Here is an 18,165-nt window from a genome sequence, read left to right on the forward strand (position 1 = left end):
ATGTGATATATATGTGTGTGTTTGATATGTATGTGTGTTTGTGTGTGTGATATGTATGTGTGATATGTATGTGTGTTTGTGTGTGTGATATGTATGTGTGATATGTATGTGTGTGTATGTGTGATATGTATGTGTGTGTGGTGTGTGTGATATGTATGTGTGTTTGTGTGTGTGATATGCATGTGTGTGTGTGTATGTGTGATATGTATGTGTGTGTATATATATACACATGCCTTGAGAACCTAGAATATAGAGTTTTAGACTGGAGAAGCTATCTCAGATTCATGGTTGTTTCAGTTATGAGCAATTTGGAAAATTACTGGCACAGTTGTGTGGTTGTTTTGTTTATAAGTGCCCTCTTTTCTCCTAGAGTCGATTTCTTCTGCTGCTAGTCACTATGAAGACTGCCTTGAAAATACATTTCATGTTAAAAGAGGATCTACGTTTTTTTGGAATGGTCAAGAAGCTATGAGAACTTTTTCTGCCAAATTTACAACTGTCCGAGAGAGAGCTAAGAGCCTGGAATCTCTCCTTGCTTCTTCTAAAACCCTACCTGCAAAGCTGACTGACCCTGTAAGTGTCCCAGTTTTGTTTTACACTTTCATGAGGTCAGTCCAAAGCCCTCAGTGACCAAATGGCTAAGATTTCTCCAGATGTGTTGAGAAGCAAGGAATACACTAGATTTCTTCCAGGCGTCCCTGAGCTTCCTCTCTAGAGACTGCGTTGTGGGAGAGTTACATTTTGCTTTGAAGCCTGCTGCTTACTCGGAGTGCTGGTTGGTCTCCCTCACCCTGCAGGGAAAGCTCATTTTCTGTGACCTTTTCCTCATCCACATGCTTTTACTTCTTTCTCATTCATATTGCAAATGTTTAGTTTTTAAAAGAAAACCACAAATTCCTGCTTAATACTGCCTATTAAAAACCTTTCACTGGCCAGGAGGTGGTGGTCCACACCTTTAATTCCAGCACTTAGAGGCAGAGGCAGGCTTATCTCTGTGAATTTGAGGCCACCCTAGTCTACAGAGTGAGTTCTAGGATAGCCAGGGCTGTTCCACAGAGAGACCCTGTCTCAACAAACAAACAGCCCCCAAAACTTTTGGCTGACCTTCTCTAGTAGTTTGATTTCTGTTGCTGAGATAAAACACTGGCCAAAACCAACTGCTGGGTTAATTTGGCCTACAGGTTATAGTCTTTCATCCAGGGATGCCAAGGTAAGGAACTCAAGGCAGTAACCTGATGGTAAGATCTGAAGCAGAAACCGTGGAGAAACATTGTTCTCATGGTTATTGCTATTGCTGTAATAAATACCATGACCAAAGAAACTAATAAAAGGAAGAGCATTTAGCCAGGGGCTTGTGTACAGTTTCAGGGAGTTAGTCCATGACCATCATGGTAGGAGCATGGCGGCAGGCTGAGAGCTGAGAGCTCACGTCTGACGCACAAGTTGTAGGCAGAGAGCACAAACTGGACCTGGCATGGGCTTTTGGAACCTCAAAGCTCACCCTAATTGATAAACATTCTTCAATAAGGCCACACCTCCCAATCCTTTCTAAACAGTCCACCAACTAGAACCCAGAGATTCAGATATATGAGCCCATGAGAACCATTCTCATTCAAAGCACTATTATTAACTGGCTTTCTCCTTCTGGCTTGTTAAACTACTTTTCTTACATAGTCTGGGCCACCTGTCTAGGGACAGCACTGCCCACAGTGGTCTGAGGCTTCCTACATCAATTAACAGTAAAGAAAATGCCTCAGATATGCCTAGAGGCAAATCTGTTGGTGGCAACTTTTCAACTAAGTTCCCCTTTTGCTAGGTATATCAAGGTGACAATTAAAGCTAACTGTGACACCCTCTAGAAGCAGACTGGTTATTTTCTTTAGTACTCAATGGAAAATTGATTGTAAATGGTTTTTTTGTTTGTTTGGTTGGTTGGTTTTGGTACTTGGCTCACAAAAGTTCCACTTAGAAGTGAGGAAGTAACAGGAATCTTACCTTTTCACTCAATGAACTGTTAACTGGGAAGAGTCTAAGTGTGAGGTGCCATATCCAAACCTAAATAAGAAAGACACAGGCCCTGTCTTAACGTTACCAATGCCTTAGTGAGGAGGACAGGCCTAGTGTGATTGCTGAGTGCTCAGCAGACAGAGTTGAGAAGGCTTCCCAGAAGAGGTGACTTGTTGACTTTGTAACCTACTGTCCAAAATAAATGGCAACAAATGAGCTACATGTGTCTTTTTACTCAGTGCACATACTAATTATCACACTTTATGTCTTATTTTTATAGCAAAGATTGTGTATGTTCAGTGGGGCTGGCTCTTCTAACATTTCTACAGCATTTGTAACATCAACCCATGCTACCAAGAGGAAGAGCCTACCTGGAGGTACCCTTATTTAATATTAAAGAAGTTTGTAAGAGTAAGCCAGTTTAAGAAAGCTTAGGTTGATGTTCATCAGTCTTCGATGTGACATTTGGTTTAAACAAAATGTTATTTTCTCTGATTATAAAAGTAAAACATACTCATTATAGAAAACTAGGTGAATAAGAAAAAGTTTTAAAAACAAAATGATTAGATAATCCCAGCACAGCTTGCTGTGTCATACAGTTGTGATACATTGTTTCATAGATTTATGAATATATAACTAATAGTTTACTAATATTTACTGTGTTTACTATACTGTGCCATATAGCAGGGTTAGACTGTGTTTCCCCTTGTCATGCTCAGCATCCTTACCTGTTAGTTTCATATCCATGAGTTCAACTCGTGCAAATGAAAAGAGTTTGAAAAAGATTGCTGTACTGAACATGTATAGCTGCTTTGTTCCATCTTTCTTCCCTAACTAAACAGTATAATATGTCCATGATTTACATAGCATTTACATTATATTAGGTATTAGTATAAGCAATCAAACACTATGCCACTTTGTATAAGGAACTTGAACACCCATGGATTTTGGTATTGCCAGGCTAAGAGATTCTGGAACGACTTCCTTATAAACAGTAAAGGCTAATTGTATTTTGAACATTTCCTCTTGTAATTAGGAATTATATATTCTATATGTACTTATATAATTAAGAATGATAATAAATATATAGCAGCTACATAATAATACACTCTATATATTACTTAACCCTTCTCTTATTTGAAAATTTATGGTTTTCCAAGGTTTCTCCTTTATATCTATGTCTTATTTGAATGTCTGATCCTTTCCTTAGAATAGATTTCTTAGAAGACAGTTTTCAAATCACAAAAGAATGCCAAACCTTCTTGAGCAAATTGCCTTTGTTGCAATAATTCCAATGTCTAAGACCTTTGCTATAGCTCTTGGAGTTTCTCTCCAGAGTTTCTTGGAGTTTCTGTATGTTATATTGAAGGATTTATTATATATAATTGAGCACTTGGGAAAGGGCCCAAAATATGGTTGCTTCCATATCTCCTGGCCTGATAATCTCCAGAGAACAGCCTCCTGCTTTGTGTTTTTGCTCATGTTGGCTGGTCCATAACTTCTGTTTCTCTAACAACCTGCTCCAAATCACCCCCAAGCCTCTTAGTAAGAATCTGTACCTTTCCTGATTCAAGTGTCCTTTGGAAAGGTGTCCTATGCAAAGAGTGGCATATGTGGGATAAAAGTGGAGAGCAGAGCCCATCATATATTAAGGAAGCTTCTACTACGAATGTTATGTTAGGTGCTTTCACACTTTCTAGTTTATTTCACCACTGAGAAAGCCTCAGGTCCATGGAGAGCCTAGAAAACTGCCATTTGTCTAGGAGGATGTTAAGTCATTCTCCCCTTGATCTTTTTAAGAACTAGCAGAAGCCACCTCTCAACATCATCTTGATGAACTTCCACCCCCAGCTCAGGAGCTACTTGATGAAATTGGTAAGAAGTGTTCAATACCCCTGTTTTGGACCCTGTGGCCTTTGTTGGCTATGGTTACTGACCACATTATGGTTTCTTCTTCTAAGGTATCCACACTAGTACAAAAAGAACTACGAAGTTGTGGTTCAGTGTACTGATTCAGGCTGGGCGGTGGATTCTAGCACTTAGAAAGCATAGGCAGGTGGATCCAGGTCTACACACAGAGAAACCCTGTCTCAAAAACTAAAACAAACAAAGAATGTAGAAATTCAGGAAGGGACAGTTTTTGAGTCAAGTAGGCCACAGTGTGGCCAGGATAATTGGCCCATTTATTTTGTCATTTGTTACTAAAGGGTTTGTGGGAAATACTCGAAGGTAAAGTAACAAAATTCAGATGTTTTATGGTGATGAACTAATTTTTGTGAGGTTTTTGTTTCGTTTTCAGGTTTTGAAATGGGGTCTTGCTGTGTAGCTCAGGCTGGTCTAGAGTGCACTTCATAGCCAGGCTAGTCTTAAATCCTCAGTCTTTATGCCTCAGCCCCCAAGTGTTCCACCGTGTCTAGATGATAAACTCCTTTGATTAAAGGATTAATACCTCTTTCAATCCAAACCAGATGTTCCTTGGAAGTGTGTAGCCTTTATCTTTAAAGGGTCCGTCTCCTCTGATCTGTGATGGTCCAATTCTTAGTTTAGGGCCTACATAGAATTTCTCAAGGGGCAGCAGTTGGTTTTCAGGATCTTTGAGGTCTTACGACTCATAAAGAGTAAAGACTTAATGCTCTGACTCAAAGCATAGCTATCCTCTGGCCTCCTTAGCATAACCTTTAACACCTGTCCTTTGACCTAATGAACTTAGGTAACTGTAGTACACCTGTCCTTTGACCTAATGAACTTAGGTAACTGTAGAACTATCACTGATTTTTTTTTTTTTCTGAAAAGACCTCTAGGAGTCATCAGGATCTATCCCTTGCTTTTTTGGAGCGTTCATATCCAGAGGTCTAGGCCCCTGACAGGAGCCTTAAAGGGAAAGGTCTTTTAGAATTCAGGGTATAGGTGATGATTTAAGAGCAGCAAAAGACTGTTGAGCTCAAGAGCTGTCATGTAGCAGTTTACGAACAGTAGTGTCTTAGTTAGGGTTTCCATGGTGTGACGACACACCATGACCAAGGCAGCTCTTATAAATAAAATGTTTCATTGGGGCTGGCCCACAGTTTCAGAGGTTCCATCCTTTTTCATCATGGTGGACAGCATGGCAGCGTGCAGGCAGATATGACATCTAGAAGGAGCTGTGTGTTCTACATCTTGATCCAAAGGCAGCCAGGAGACTCTCTTCTGCAGGCAGCTAAGAAGAGGCTCTCTTCTACAGGGCTTTAGCATAGGACCTCAAAACCCATCCTGACACTTGACACACTTCCTCCATCCAACAAGGCTACACCTCCTAATAGTGCCACTTCCCATGGGCCAAGCATATTCAAATCACTACAAGTAGGAAGGGAGCAGACCAGCATTGCCTAGACATATAACTCACCCTCCTCTAAATGAGCCTGGGTAGGCCCTAGCTGCCTCTGCTTTGCTCTGAAGAGCATTTTGAAAGAAATAAGCACCTAGCAAATACGGAGCAGCTACTGAGTTTAGCATATGCTTATCTTAGTCTAGTGAGCATTTTATAAGTGGAAAAGATGGATATTCATGGTTAAAAAAACCCAAACATGACATAAGCCAGTAGAGACGGAGCCATCTGTGGACTGCTCTGCTACTGAGAGTATAAGGTGAGGCTCAGGGCTCTGGCGAGTTGGCTCAGCAGTTAATGGCACTTACTGCTCTTGCAGAGGACCTGGGGTTAGTTCTTTGCACCTATATAGTGGCTTAAAAGCATCTGTAACAGTTCAAGGGATCTGGAGCCCTCTTACTATCTCCGTGGACACAAAGCATAAATGTGGAACATACATACCTACATACTTACATGCCCACATACATACACAAATAAAATTTGAAATCTTAAAATTTATTTTTAAAATCAAAGTTAGGAGCATAAACTTTAGAGCTAAGATTTCCTGAACCCAGTCTCAATTCTCCTACTTAATTCTTTCCCATTTATGAAAGTTTCTTAACTCTCTCTTCACTTTCCTCATTGCAGTATCTGTGCTCCCAGGGACTTCCTCAGCTCTGGTCCCAGTGCTGTTGCTCCTTATCTGAAAACCAGAAATAAAAATAGCGTAGTCAGTATCATAGGGCTGTTGTTAGGACTGTGACCATGAATCCTGGACTGATATACATAAATATGTAATGCCTGCCACCAGACCTCTGATACCTAACATCGCCCTCATCCTCGTCCTCACCCTTGCTTGGTTGGGTTTTTAAGACAGGGTCTACACATATATTCTGGCCGGCCTGAAACTCGCAGAAATGTGCCTGCTTTTGCCACCTAAGTGCTTGTGTTAAAGGTGTCCACTATCACACCCAACCTATTTTCTTTTTCTTGTTCTTTTTTTTCCAGCATTTTTACACTTGTTTATTTGTTGTGTTTGTATATGTGTGTATACATAAATGCACATTCTAAAGAGCTTTGGAGATCAGGATAGTTTGAAGGAGTTGTTTCTTGCCTTCAACCCAGTGGGTCCTAGAAGTCAGATTCAGGTCATCATGTGTAGAGGCAAGTGCCTTAGCCCATCAAACCATCTTGCTTTGCTTGTTTGAGGTTAATACTGTTTGAGACAAAGGTTTATGTAATACAGTCTAGCCTTGAACTCCATGTATGTAGCCAAGGCTGGCCTTTACCAGTTTCTGCTTCTCCCTCCCACGTCCTGGGATTATAGGTGTGCACCACACACCTCTTAATGTTTTCTTTTGTTTTGAAACAGGATCTCACTCTGCAGTCCTGGCTAGCCTAGAACTTGCTATGTAGTTCAGACTGACATCAAACTTAAACAAGTTTTTCTACTTATGCCTCCTGAGTACTGTGATTTGTGCCATGACATCTACTATCAGTCACTTAAAAATCCTTTATCAGATATTATTTGTGGCCTTCTTACTTGAAGAATTCCTTCTGAACTCATAGTGTACTAAAGTAGTGACTTTCAATTTTTCAGAAGTCAGAATCATGTAAATATGACTGGGTTAAACCGCAGGAGTTTCAGATTCAGTAGGTTTGGGTTTACCAATAGTGCCGGTCTGAGGCCTGGACTCTGAGAGCCATTGTCCTACACAATGGTGTGGTCTGGAAAGGTAGGATAAGTCGCCCTCTGCTTTTGTACTGTGACAGAGCAACTGAAGCAGCAGCAGGTCTCATCCATGATGTCACATGAGAACACAGCACATGATCTGAATGTCACTGAAAATGGTAAGCTGATACCCAGGTCTTTATGTATGAGGTTTTTATGTAATACAGCTCTTAATAACGTGGTGTATGTGGGAGAGTGTGACTTAGGCTGGGGTACAACTCCATTTTAATTCTGATTCTACCAGTTAATGTTGTCTGACAAACTGTTTCATTTCTGAACGTCATCTGTTCTTATCTGTGAAATGGGAACAATAGTTTCTATCTCATGATACATAATAGCTCTATGCACAGTGCCTGGTACACTAAAATAATTAGCAAGTGTTAGTCCTCTTCCTTTCATAGGTCTGCTGGCCAGATGAAAGGAGCCAGTATTTGTAAAACACTTGGCATAGATTAAAGGAATCGGCCTTATCCCACACAGATTTCTTCTGTCAAGTTCTACCTTTGGAATGTCTAGGAAGCAAGAAAGGGAAGTATGTCCTAAAGTACAATTGTGTGGCTTATTTTTAGAGTTGTTTGCCTCCTCTTTTGTGTGCCTTCTTTGCTTTGCTTTGTCTAGTTCTCTGAATTTGGCACTGGCTAGGTTTCCTGTAGCTTCACCTGGCATCAGAGATCTCCCAAGACCCCAGAAGCAGCTGCTGTGAATGCTGATGCCCTGCGGACTGCCACCTGGCCTTCTGCTCTCCTGGGAAAGTGGAGCTGGTGCATTGCAGAAGGACTGATGGCCTTGATTTTTACAGTTCGTTTCAAAGCATGCTCTTAAGCATTTTCCTCCTTAATAAAGTTAGCTCTCTCAATTGCTTTAGATAAAAAGCATTTGGAAGAACAAGAAACCAACAGTAGTAAAGACAGCAGTTTTCTTTCCAGCAGAGAAATTCAGGATCTGGAAGACACAGAGAGGTAACAAAAAAACTAGACTTTTAAAAGGATTTTAAAATTGCATTTGTGTGTATTAGTTTTTATTATATTAACAAATAAGAAGGAACAGAATAATCTTTTCTTTATTCGCCTCTCTTTGTTGCTAGGGTTTTGTTTTCTATTAGCATGTATTAATTATAGAATAAGTTTCATGATGATGTGTTCATACACGTATACAATGTGTGTGTTTTTCTCAAGCGCATCTCCCACTGCCCTCTCGTCTCTCCTCTCACTAGTTCCCTTCTGCCCTCCTGTCCTTTGTGGAGGGTGTGTGACCTAACGAGCGTCAGTAGGGTTTCTCACAGGAGGTTGATGAGGGGTTACTTTTAGGAACACGGACACTTTATCAGAGGCTACACCACTGAAGAACATGTGTCTCTTCCCCCAGCAGTCATTAACTGTCTAGAGATCCACAGGGCAGAATGGGAGCGTGTGATCTCCTTCTTCTTAGTTGTTTATACTTTGTGATTTAAAAAAAAATATATAATATTTATTCACTTTTCTTAACAAATTTAAGTGTACAGCTCAATGTTAATTATATAGTTACTATCCATGGTGGTTCACTTAAAAGTTTTTGAAATATTTTTGTTTGTTTTTGAGACAGGTTCTCACTATGTAGACTGTCCTGGAACTTACTGTTTAAATGTAATTGACGTGAGAGGAAAACATGGAGTGTTTTTCTTAATATAATAATATCCAAGTTCAAGCCACTTTTCTGCAAATGTCATAAATTCATTTTTTTAAAATGTGTGTGTGTGTGTGTGTGTGTGTGTGTGTGTGTGTATGCTCATCCCTGCCCACATACCACAGTATTCATGGGAAGGTCAGAGAAAAACTTGGGGGTGTTGGTTCTCTCCTACCATGTGGGTCCTAAGGATTGAACTCAGCTAGTCAGGCTTGAGTGGAAGATGTCTCCCTGCTGAACCATCTCACTGGGCTTTGTTCCTCTTCACAGAATGTACTTAGCACTTCTTTTGCTGGAGACAGGGTCTGACACTTGTTTCCCAGGCTGCATTTTAACCTGTGCCTGTTGAGGTAATTTCTTACCCCAATAAGCCCATATAAAAAACATACAACTCTGTAACTCTGTTATTATTATAAGTGTCTTAGCTAGAGTTTTACTGCTGTGAACAGACACCATGACCAAGGCAAGTCATTTTTTTTTGTTTTGTTTTTTTGTTTTTTCGAGACAGGGTTTCTCTGTGTAGCCCTGGCTGTCCTGGAACTCACTCTGTAGACCAGGCTGGCCTCGAACTCAGAAATCCACCTGCTTCTGCCTCCCAAGTGCTGGGATTAAAGGCGTGTACCACCACTGCCTGGCAAGGCAAGTCTTAAAAAGACAACACTGAATTGGGGCTGGCTTACAGGTTCAGAGGTTCAGTCCAGTATCACCAAGGCAGGAACATGGAAACATCCAGGTAGGCATGGTACAGGAGGAGCTGAGAGTTCTACAACTTCATCTGAAGGCTGATAGTGGAAGACTGACTTCCAGGCAGTTAGGGTAAGGGTCTTAAAGCCCACACCCACAGTGACACATCTACTCCAACAGGGCCATGCCTTCTAATATTGCCACTCCCTGGACCAAGCATATACAAACCATCACAATAAGTTATATGCCTAGATTAGGCAGATCTATCACTATACGTGATCTACTCCTTGTTAGGGGCAGCCCCTCTTGAGGAAGCAGAATTAACATCAAAATACAAACAGCACCAGGGAAACCCACAACGTGTACCAGGCCTCCTGCCTTAACCTCCGGAGTGTTGGGACTGCATGCATGTTCCATCACACTGGGCTTCATGTTTTGTTTTTTGTTTTTTTTTTTTTTTCCCCTGGTTCATCTGTTGATGGAACTCTAAGCTGTTTTTGAGGCCCTGCTTAATTTTTTTAAGATTTATTTCTTATTGTGCGTATGTATGTGTGCCAGTGTATGCACAACATTGTGTGTATGCGTGTGCCAGTATATGTCATCATTGTGTGTGTGTATATGTATGTGTGCCAGTGTATGTACATCATGTGCACTCAGGTGTCTGAAGAAGACGGAAGAGGGAGTAACATGGGTTCTGAGAACTAAACTCAGGTCCTCTCTAAGAGCAGCAGAGCTCCTAAGCAGTCTTTCCACTTTCTTGCCTTCAGTTATTTTGATATATGCCCAGAAATGGTATTTCTAGATCATATGGTAAATCTATTTTTAATTTTTGTAAGTAATCACCACAGTGATTTCCATAGCAGCCACACCATTCTATGCTCCCATCTGCATTGTACAGCGGCTCCCCTCTGTCCTCCCTCACCTTTGCTACTTGTTATTTCTAATATTGGCCAGGACTGGGGAGAGGTGAGTTTTCTACCCTTGAGCACAACCTGAAGGGGCAGCAAAAACTTCACTATTTAAAATGTTTTCTAAAGATTTATTACAACACACACAAGTGTTCTATCTGAGCATATGTTTGTGTACCATATACATGCCCAAGGCCTTCAGAGTTCATAAAAGGGTATTGGAGCTTCTGGAATTGCTGTTGCAGATGGCTGTGAGGCGCCATGTGGGTGTTGGGAATTGAACCCAGGTCTTCTGGAAGAGCTGCAAATGTCCTTAACTGCTGAGCTGTCTGTAGTGGTTTGAAGAAGAATGACTTCAATAGACAATATATTTGAATGCATAGTCAATAGGGAATGGCACTATTTAAAAAGATTAGGCGGTATGGACTTGTTGGAGAAAGTGTATCAATTGAGGTGGGGGCTTTGAGGGTTCAGAAACGCAAGCCAGGCCCAGTTGCCCTTGTAGATTCAGATGGAGAGTTCTCAGCTACTTCCCTTCTCCAGCACCACACATGCTTGAGTGCCACCATGCTCCCTGCCATAATGATAATGGACTAAACTTTTGAAACTGTAATCAAACCCCAATTAAATGCTTTCTTTTATAAGAGTTGTCGTGGTCATGGTGTCTCTTTACAACAATAGAACACTGAATAAGACACTCTTTTAGGGTTAGATAAAATTTTAATGCAATTTAAAAAAGAGATTAAAGTTGGGACTGGAGAGATGACTTAGAAGTTAAGAGCACTGGTTCCATTCCCAGTATCCACATGGCAGTTGACAACAATCTGTAACTTAGTTCCAGATTTGACACCCTCACACAGACATACATGCAAGCAAAACACCAATGCAATAGAAAAAATAAAAAGGAATAATAAAAAGTTGAAAAGATTGACGTTAATACAAACAAGTTTACAATGAACAAAATAAACTTTGAAAAGAGATGAGACTTAGCCCTGTGGTGGCATGTGCCCCATTCCCCTCATCCTACAGGTCAGACTTAGGTGTGTGGTGGCACATGCTCCCTCTTGACTCGTCCTACTTCTAATCTTGGCCCTGCGTCTCCTGGGGAAGCCATACACAGTGGTTTCAGCAGCAAAGAATAGAAAGCCCCACTGCTGTGGCTGAATGAGTTGTCCTCATTTAATAAGAGGTTCGTGTGTGGCACATGGTTGTGGTGGAGTTACACCACCAGAGACTTTCACTGTTTCCATCTTCTGCTCTGTCGCCTGTGACATGCTGGCCTTTGTTCTAGGTTTATTTTTTCTGTCTCTCCCAACATCTGCCTCCTGGTGGCAGGATAGCTGTTGTCCACACAGCAGGCAAATGTCAGAAGGTAGGGCAAAGGAAGATGTCACTGGAGTCTGCCCCCCTTTAACTTGGGAGGCACAACCTTTCCCAAAAGTTTCCCAGCTGATAGCTACTTATATTTCATTGGCTAGAATGCGAATCCAGTATTTTCCCACTTTAAAAGCTAAATCATTCTTTTTAAGGAAGGAACGGAGACGCCTAAAACAGAATCGCAGAAATAGGAGACAATCTTAAAAGCTGAGAAGAAAGTTTTTTTTTTTATTTTTAGAGGAGACAGAAAACCAAGGGGTAAAAGGAAGAAGACTTTTTTTCCTTCCCAGTAAACATTTTGGAAACCTTTGAACGCTTTTACTTATTAAATGTATGTATCCTCACTTTCCGTGTTTCTGTGTGTGGTGTATGGGAGCATACATACATCCTGTGATCTGAGTGTGGCGTCAGAGGAGAGCATATAAATGAGCCCTGGAGACTCGGGTTGTCAGGCTTGTGTGGCAGGTACTTATAGGAGGTACTTTGTAATACTTTGTAACTATTCCATCCATCTTCTCAGACCGCTTCCCACAATAAGCCAGGAGTTGCCCTAGATCAAACTGGTGCTGAATGTGCTGGCACATGTTGCATTTCCTGCAGGAAGACCAAAGTTGAAAGTCAGCCTGGACTTCATAGAGATCCTGTTTTAAGAACAAAAGAAGCAAGTTACATTTGGCTACACAATGTGAAGTTCTTTGTACCTTGTCTCCAAGTTCGTTACTTAGACTGGAGATGTGGCTCAGTTGGTAGAGTGCTTGCCTAGAATGTCCGAGGCTTTATGTTTGATTCCTAGCACCCTAAAAACTCTGCATGGTGCATACCTGTCATATTAGTATTTGGAAGGTAGAAATGGGAAGGTCAGAAGTTTAAAGCCAGCCTGGGATGAGACTCTGTCTCAAGAAAATTATTGTTATTTCATCTTCCCCCTTTTGACATGTATTTATTTGTAGAGAGAGGTGTGGCCAGATGTCAGAGAACAACTTGGAGGAGTTTGTTCTCTCCTTCCACCATGTTAGTCACAGGCATCTGACTCAGGCCGTCAGGCAAACGCCAGAGCTATCTTACCTGAAACTTACCAATTTGGCTAGTTAGCCAGCGTGACCTGGGGATTCCTCTGTTTCTGCCTTCTAAATGCTGGGATTACAGGTGGGATGGCTTTTATGTAGGTTCTGGGGGCGGGGGATGGGGGGTCACATTCAACTCTGGTCCTCAATGCTTATTTGACCAGTGTTTTGTGTTTTGTTTACTTAACCCCTCTCCCTAGCCCTTGATCTTAATTTTCCTTTTTTCTTTTTTCTTTTTTTTTGGTTTTCGAGACACGGTTTCTCTTTATAGCCCGGGCTGTCCTGGAACTCACTCTGACCAGGCTGGCCTCAAACTCAGAAATCCACCTGCTTCTGCCTCCCAAGTGCTGGGATTAAAGGCGTACACCACCACCGCCCGGTGATCTTAGTTTTTCTAAAGGGTTGACAGTGCCACCCATAAGCTGGTATTCCACAATTCCCAAGTGTCTCAGTGCTATGTGAGTGGCGAGTCCTAGGCACTGTTATAGAATGGAAGATATGTTTTTCATTTGGAAAGTACATTTCAGGCCTTCTCAAAACATCTATTATCTTCTAGGCTCAGAAATAGTTCTTATTCAGGAAAACACATAGAGAAAGCATTACAATTATGATATTATGTAGAAAAACGAATTTAATGACATAACTGAGGCATAGCTGGCATTGGAGGGACTGATCTCATGGGTGCCAGGGTTTTGTCAAGGAACTAAAGGACTATTTTAGTGTACATATATATTAGATACAAGTAACCTCTGGGCGCCTAGATACACTCTCACACCTGCTCTTTCAGTTCTTGTGAAAGCGGCAGTTTTGAGGACTCTTTCCCTGTGCAGTGATGTGCTATGAAGGAAAATGACTCTTGTTATTATCTTTACTTGCCCCTGGACAGAGCTCATTCTTCTCTTGATGAGGACCTGGAAAGATTGCTGCAGTTACCTGAAGAGAACATAGCACCGGTGGACCCCACCAAGGGCTCTACAAGGTTGTCTTTCCCCGCTAAGGAATCATTTTCTTGTGTTTCATAGGGAAAAACATAGGTCATAGAAGGCTCCATAGGCTCCCAGTTTCTACCTTTTTTTTCTTCCAGAAAGTGTTAGGCTTTCAGCTTTTTTGGAGACAGTATTTCTGGTGATAGCTTTGATTTGCTGTAATGAGCCAGCCCCGACACCATTTGTCCTCATTCAGACCTGCCTCTCTTCCTCCAGCTGTCTTCTCTCCCAGGACACTGATTAGCAGACTGGTATCAGAGCTCTCAGATTGGAGTTTAGCCCTGTCACCTTCAACATTTCTGTCAGTCATTTGAGTTAAATCAGAAAAGGCATCTGTATCAAATTTTCACACAACACAGCGGATTAGATGTGGATGTTCATGTGATGGGTAGACCGAAAATCCAAAATTACCTTGACAGGTGGAAATGTCCGCCACTTTAAAAAAATAAAGACAAAGCCAGCATGGCTGGTGCCTGATCTGTAGTGTCAGCTACTCGCAAGTCTAAGACTGGGCTTGCCCGTAAGCTCAAAGTCAGCCAAGGGACATAGAGCTACAACATCTCAGGCAAACAAAACCCTAACCGTACAAAGGACACTTAAAAGATTGGTAAGGTTTAGATCCAAAAGTATACAGTGTGGGAAACCAAGCCTAGCTGGATAATTTTTTTTTAATTTGATACTGCTAACTGTAATTATATTGAGGGCAGGAAGTCTTAATTCACATACCCAGCACTTAGTTCCTGAAAAAGTCAATATAGCATTAATGCTGGATAAACAAACATGAGCTGTTGCGATCAGAGCAGTTCACCACAGGTCACATGTGTGCTATTGGAGGACTCCCAGGACACATCTCTAAATGGATGTCAGCAGTCAACAGAGGACACACAATAGTCTCAGGTCTGGAAACCAGGTCATAGGAGAGCAGCTGAGGAGCCAGGGAAACTCGGCCTGAAAAGAGCAGATGAGTGGAGAATTTGATAGCTTCCCTCAATTACCTGAAATACTGCTTCCTGTCTTCTGCCCCAGAGCATCGAGCTGGTGGACTGGATGTTGCAAAGTAACAGCTTCTTACTAGTGAAGCATGATTTTCTAATGGCCACAATCATTATATAGAAGAAACAGCCTTTCCATTTCAACAGAGGCACAGCTGCTCAGGTGGACATGATGACTGGGTGTTTGGACAGAAGCAGAAGATAAACGTAAAGGCCTTTGGCCACTCTCGAGCATCTGATTACGTTAGTGAAGGTTAAAAGAGGAAAAAGCCTCTTTTTCCCCTAGGTGGCTTTATCCTCTCCCCCACCCCAGAGGTAGCTATTTCTTCTCTTAAGGAGAGTGCGGTTTACACTGTGAGATGCTTACTTTGATTTCTTGTATCTCAGGGACCTTGAAGGAAATGAAGACAAGGTGATGAATAGTGACTTGAAAGAGAATGCTGATAATATAAAGAAAATGCTTTTGTTCCCCTTTGAGACTAGTTATATAGTGTTAATGTTGAAAACCAAGTCTGATTACATAGGCTTTAGAAGTAATTAGGTATGTCATTTTCTGTGCCTTGGTTTTCTCATCACTCAAGTAACCTTAACTTTAAGACTATTCTAATAGAGTTCCAGGCTTCTAGTGTATCTTTACAAATGATCCCCTTTCTATGTTTACTGTAGATGTTGCAGTAACTGCTTTATACAGTTCAGAAAGTTAACATACATTTAAACTAGACATGTCCGGCATGATAACACATGCCTTTAATCCCAACACTCTGGAGACAGAGGCATGCAAATCACTGTGAGTTCAAGGCCAGTCTGGTTTACTTAGTGAGTTCCTAACAGGATTTCTCTGTGTAGCCCTGGCTGTTCTGGAACTCACTCTGTAGACCAGGCTGGCCTCGAACTCAGAAATCTGCCTGCCTCTGCCTCCCAAGTGCTGGGATTAAAGGTGTGTGCCACCACTGCCCAGCAAGGAAACCTATCTCTAAGCAAATAAATAAATAATGAAAATAAAAGATAAAACAAAAACTCAAGGTAAATAAAGATAAATACTTTATCTTTAAACACTTGCTCTGTAGGAGCACCCCACTAGTACTAAGTACTCTATGCTTACTTGTGAACATAGTCTTGTTCCCCTGGTGGTTATGTATGTGTTTTAATACCCCAAATCATTGTCATTAAAGGGAGAAAAAAAACAAAGATCAAGACGTTGTTGAACAGAAGAGAAAAAAGAAAGAAAGCATCAAGCCAGAGAGAAGGAAATCAGACAGCTTTTTAGGGACTTTGGAGGAAGGTATGGAGGAATGAATGATTATATGTAGTCTGTAGTCCTTGGGCTTTGGTGACTATCAAAGCTTTTAAGAAATGTTTCCTAGATGCTATATGCCATCTTGCAACCTGGGATAATTTCCTTTTCCTTGAAGTTCAGCTCAGTATTTGTAATAATTGCAATCAACTTCATAATAAACAGTAATATCAGTTTTGAGGATTTTTTTTCTTCTTTTGTTTTTTGAGACAGGGTCTCACTCTAGCCCAGTTGACCTCAAACTCAAAGCAGTCAGTCCTCTTACCTAGCAGGTGCTGTGATTGCAGGCATGGGCCAACACTCCTGGCTTTTTTTTAGTTCTGTTTCTAAAACAAGCCATGGGCCAGCCTCAATCTGTACATTGTCTGTAGAGCTGTTTTGCATTTAAATGTATTCAAAAGAATTTTAAATTTAAGTTGAGCGTGGTAATGCATACCCCAGTACTCAGGAGGTAGAAGCAGGAGGATCGCCCACGGATTTCAAAGCCAGCCAGAGAGAACCTGTCTAAAAACAAAACAAAAACCAAGGGCTTGGAGATTGCTTAGCAGGTCTTCTCACCAAGCCTGAGGGACCTACGGTTGTTCCCCAGAACCCACATAGAGGCAGGAGAGGTCCAACTCCAGTAAGTTGTGCCAGTGTGCTCATACTACACACAAATGTAAAATACAACTTTGTATGCACTTTAAATCTAGCTTACATGGGTACATGGAAACTGAGGAAATCATATATTACAGAATTTAAATGGAGTTTACAAGTAATATAAATGTTACAAATTAACCTTAACTTTAAGACTAGTCTAATAGAGTTCCAGGCTTCTAGTGTATCTTTACAAATGATCCCCTTTCTATGTTTACTGTACTCGGGGAGTTAGATGTTCACCCTTCTGAGTCATCTAGTATCCCTAGTCCCTTCTCATTGTCCTTTCCCTGCCCTGGTTTATGCTTTAAGCCTCAGGGTGCCGATTCTAGTGGATTGTATCTCATTGACTTTCTGGGGTCCCTGGCAGAATATCAGAGGGCAAGAAAATTGTTATTCACTTTCTTTTCCTACCTACTTGAATACCTTGCATCTGGTAACCATGGTGTCCCTCATAAGTATCCTGTCTTTCCTAGCTCCAGTTCTCCCCAGCAGGTTCCAGTAACTGTCCTGCCGTCCCATCCCCCCTGTTAGCTGCTCTCCACTTAGGCTTCCCATAGCTGAAGCCAAAAGAAGCTCTGTCGGTCCTTGTTTGTTCTCTTAACTCTAATTATACCTTGTGTATAGCCAATTTGTTAAGGAGTCTTTATCTGTACCAGCTATGTGTACATTTTATTTCCTCCAGAACTGGCATAGGGCCCAGAGGATATGGACATTTGGCCAAGCGTGAATTCACTAGGACCATAACTCAGGGGATTGGGAAAGGTAACGCAGGGAGTTTTGAATTAGTGTCACTGGTACTCATGGCTGTGTCAGGGAGCTGTAGGATGTTAGGAGAAGAAGCCATTAGCTGTGTTTTAGAAAACACTTAGCATTTTTAGGAAAGTCCGAATCTAGAGTGGAACAAGTAAGTAAACAGCACACTGAACTAGAGAGCCCTCCCAGTGTGAGTACTGAAGTCTGACTGCCCTCGACCTACAAAGTAACCAGGCTTTATTTTCTCTTTCTTCTCTTGTGTTCCATCAAGATGAACTAAAACCCTGTTTTTGGAAGCGACTGGGTTGGTCTGAACCGTCCAGGTAATGAGATAGCGTGTTTGTAGGTCAGAGTTTGTTCTTTTTAGAGTGTGTGAACAGACTTAAAATATTTACCAGTGTCTAAATAAATATCACTAACAGACTGAATTCATACCAAGCTGATCGGTTTAAAGTTCTATCTCTGTAATTGATAAAAACAAGGTGAAGTTATTGCCAAGTTTGCTTAAGTAAGTGATAGCTGTTCAAGTCAAGTTTTTATACACAGGAGTATAAAGGATGTTGCTGCTATCAGTTGCTTTGTAGTTATTTTGCATTTCCAAGATACATTGTTGATACTATCTGCCTTGATTATACAGACTGGAATTCCTTTCCTATGACTTCAGTTGAATAGAAAAAGTGTGTGTGTGTGTGTGTGTGTGTGTGTGTGTGTGTGTGTGTGTGTG

The 18,165-nt window shown here is 41.3% G+C and overlaps 1 protein-coding gene across 4 annotated transcripts in view; it reads left to right on the plus strand.

The window, feature by feature from the left end:
- The window catches only part of Tex14 (testis expressed 14, intercellular bridge forming factor), a 76,941-nt gene that overhangs the window by 58,220 nt on the left and 556 nt on the right, over positions 1 to 18,165 (plus strand). Inside the window, exons 22-29 of one of the 4 annotated variants that reach the window (XM_028772362.1) lie at positions 371 to 573; positions 2,288 to 2,384; positions 3,808 to 3,882; positions 7,124 to 7,201; positions 7,948 to 8,041; positions 13,664 to 13,756; positions 15,928 to 16,037; positions 17,713 to 17,764. In XM_028772362.1, the coding sequence (XP_028628195.1) occupies positions 371 to 573; positions 2,288 to 2,384; positions 3,808 to 3,882; positions 7,124 to 7,201; positions 7,948 to 8,041; positions 13,664 to 13,756; positions 15,928 to 16,037; positions 17,713 to 17,764 (802 nt within the window). Of the gene's footprint in view, positions 1 to 370; positions 574 to 2,287; positions 2,385 to 3,807; positions 3,883 to 7,123; positions 7,202 to 7,947; positions 8,042 to 13,663; positions 13,757 to 15,927; positions 16,038 to 17,712; positions 17,765 to 18,165 lie in introns of those variants that run through there. The other 3 variants (XM_028772363.1, XR_003712011.1, XM_028772364.1) reach the window with 3 other exon arrangements.

This window comes from Grammomys surdaster, unplaced genomic scaffold, assembly GCF_004785775.1.
Source record: "Grammomys surdaster isolate TR1022 unplaced genomic scaffold, NIH_TR_1.0 213, whole genome shotgun sequence".
Classification (NCBI taxonomy): domain Eukaryota; kingdom Metazoa; phylum Chordata; class Mammalia; order Rodentia; family Muridae; genus Grammomys; species Grammomys surdaster.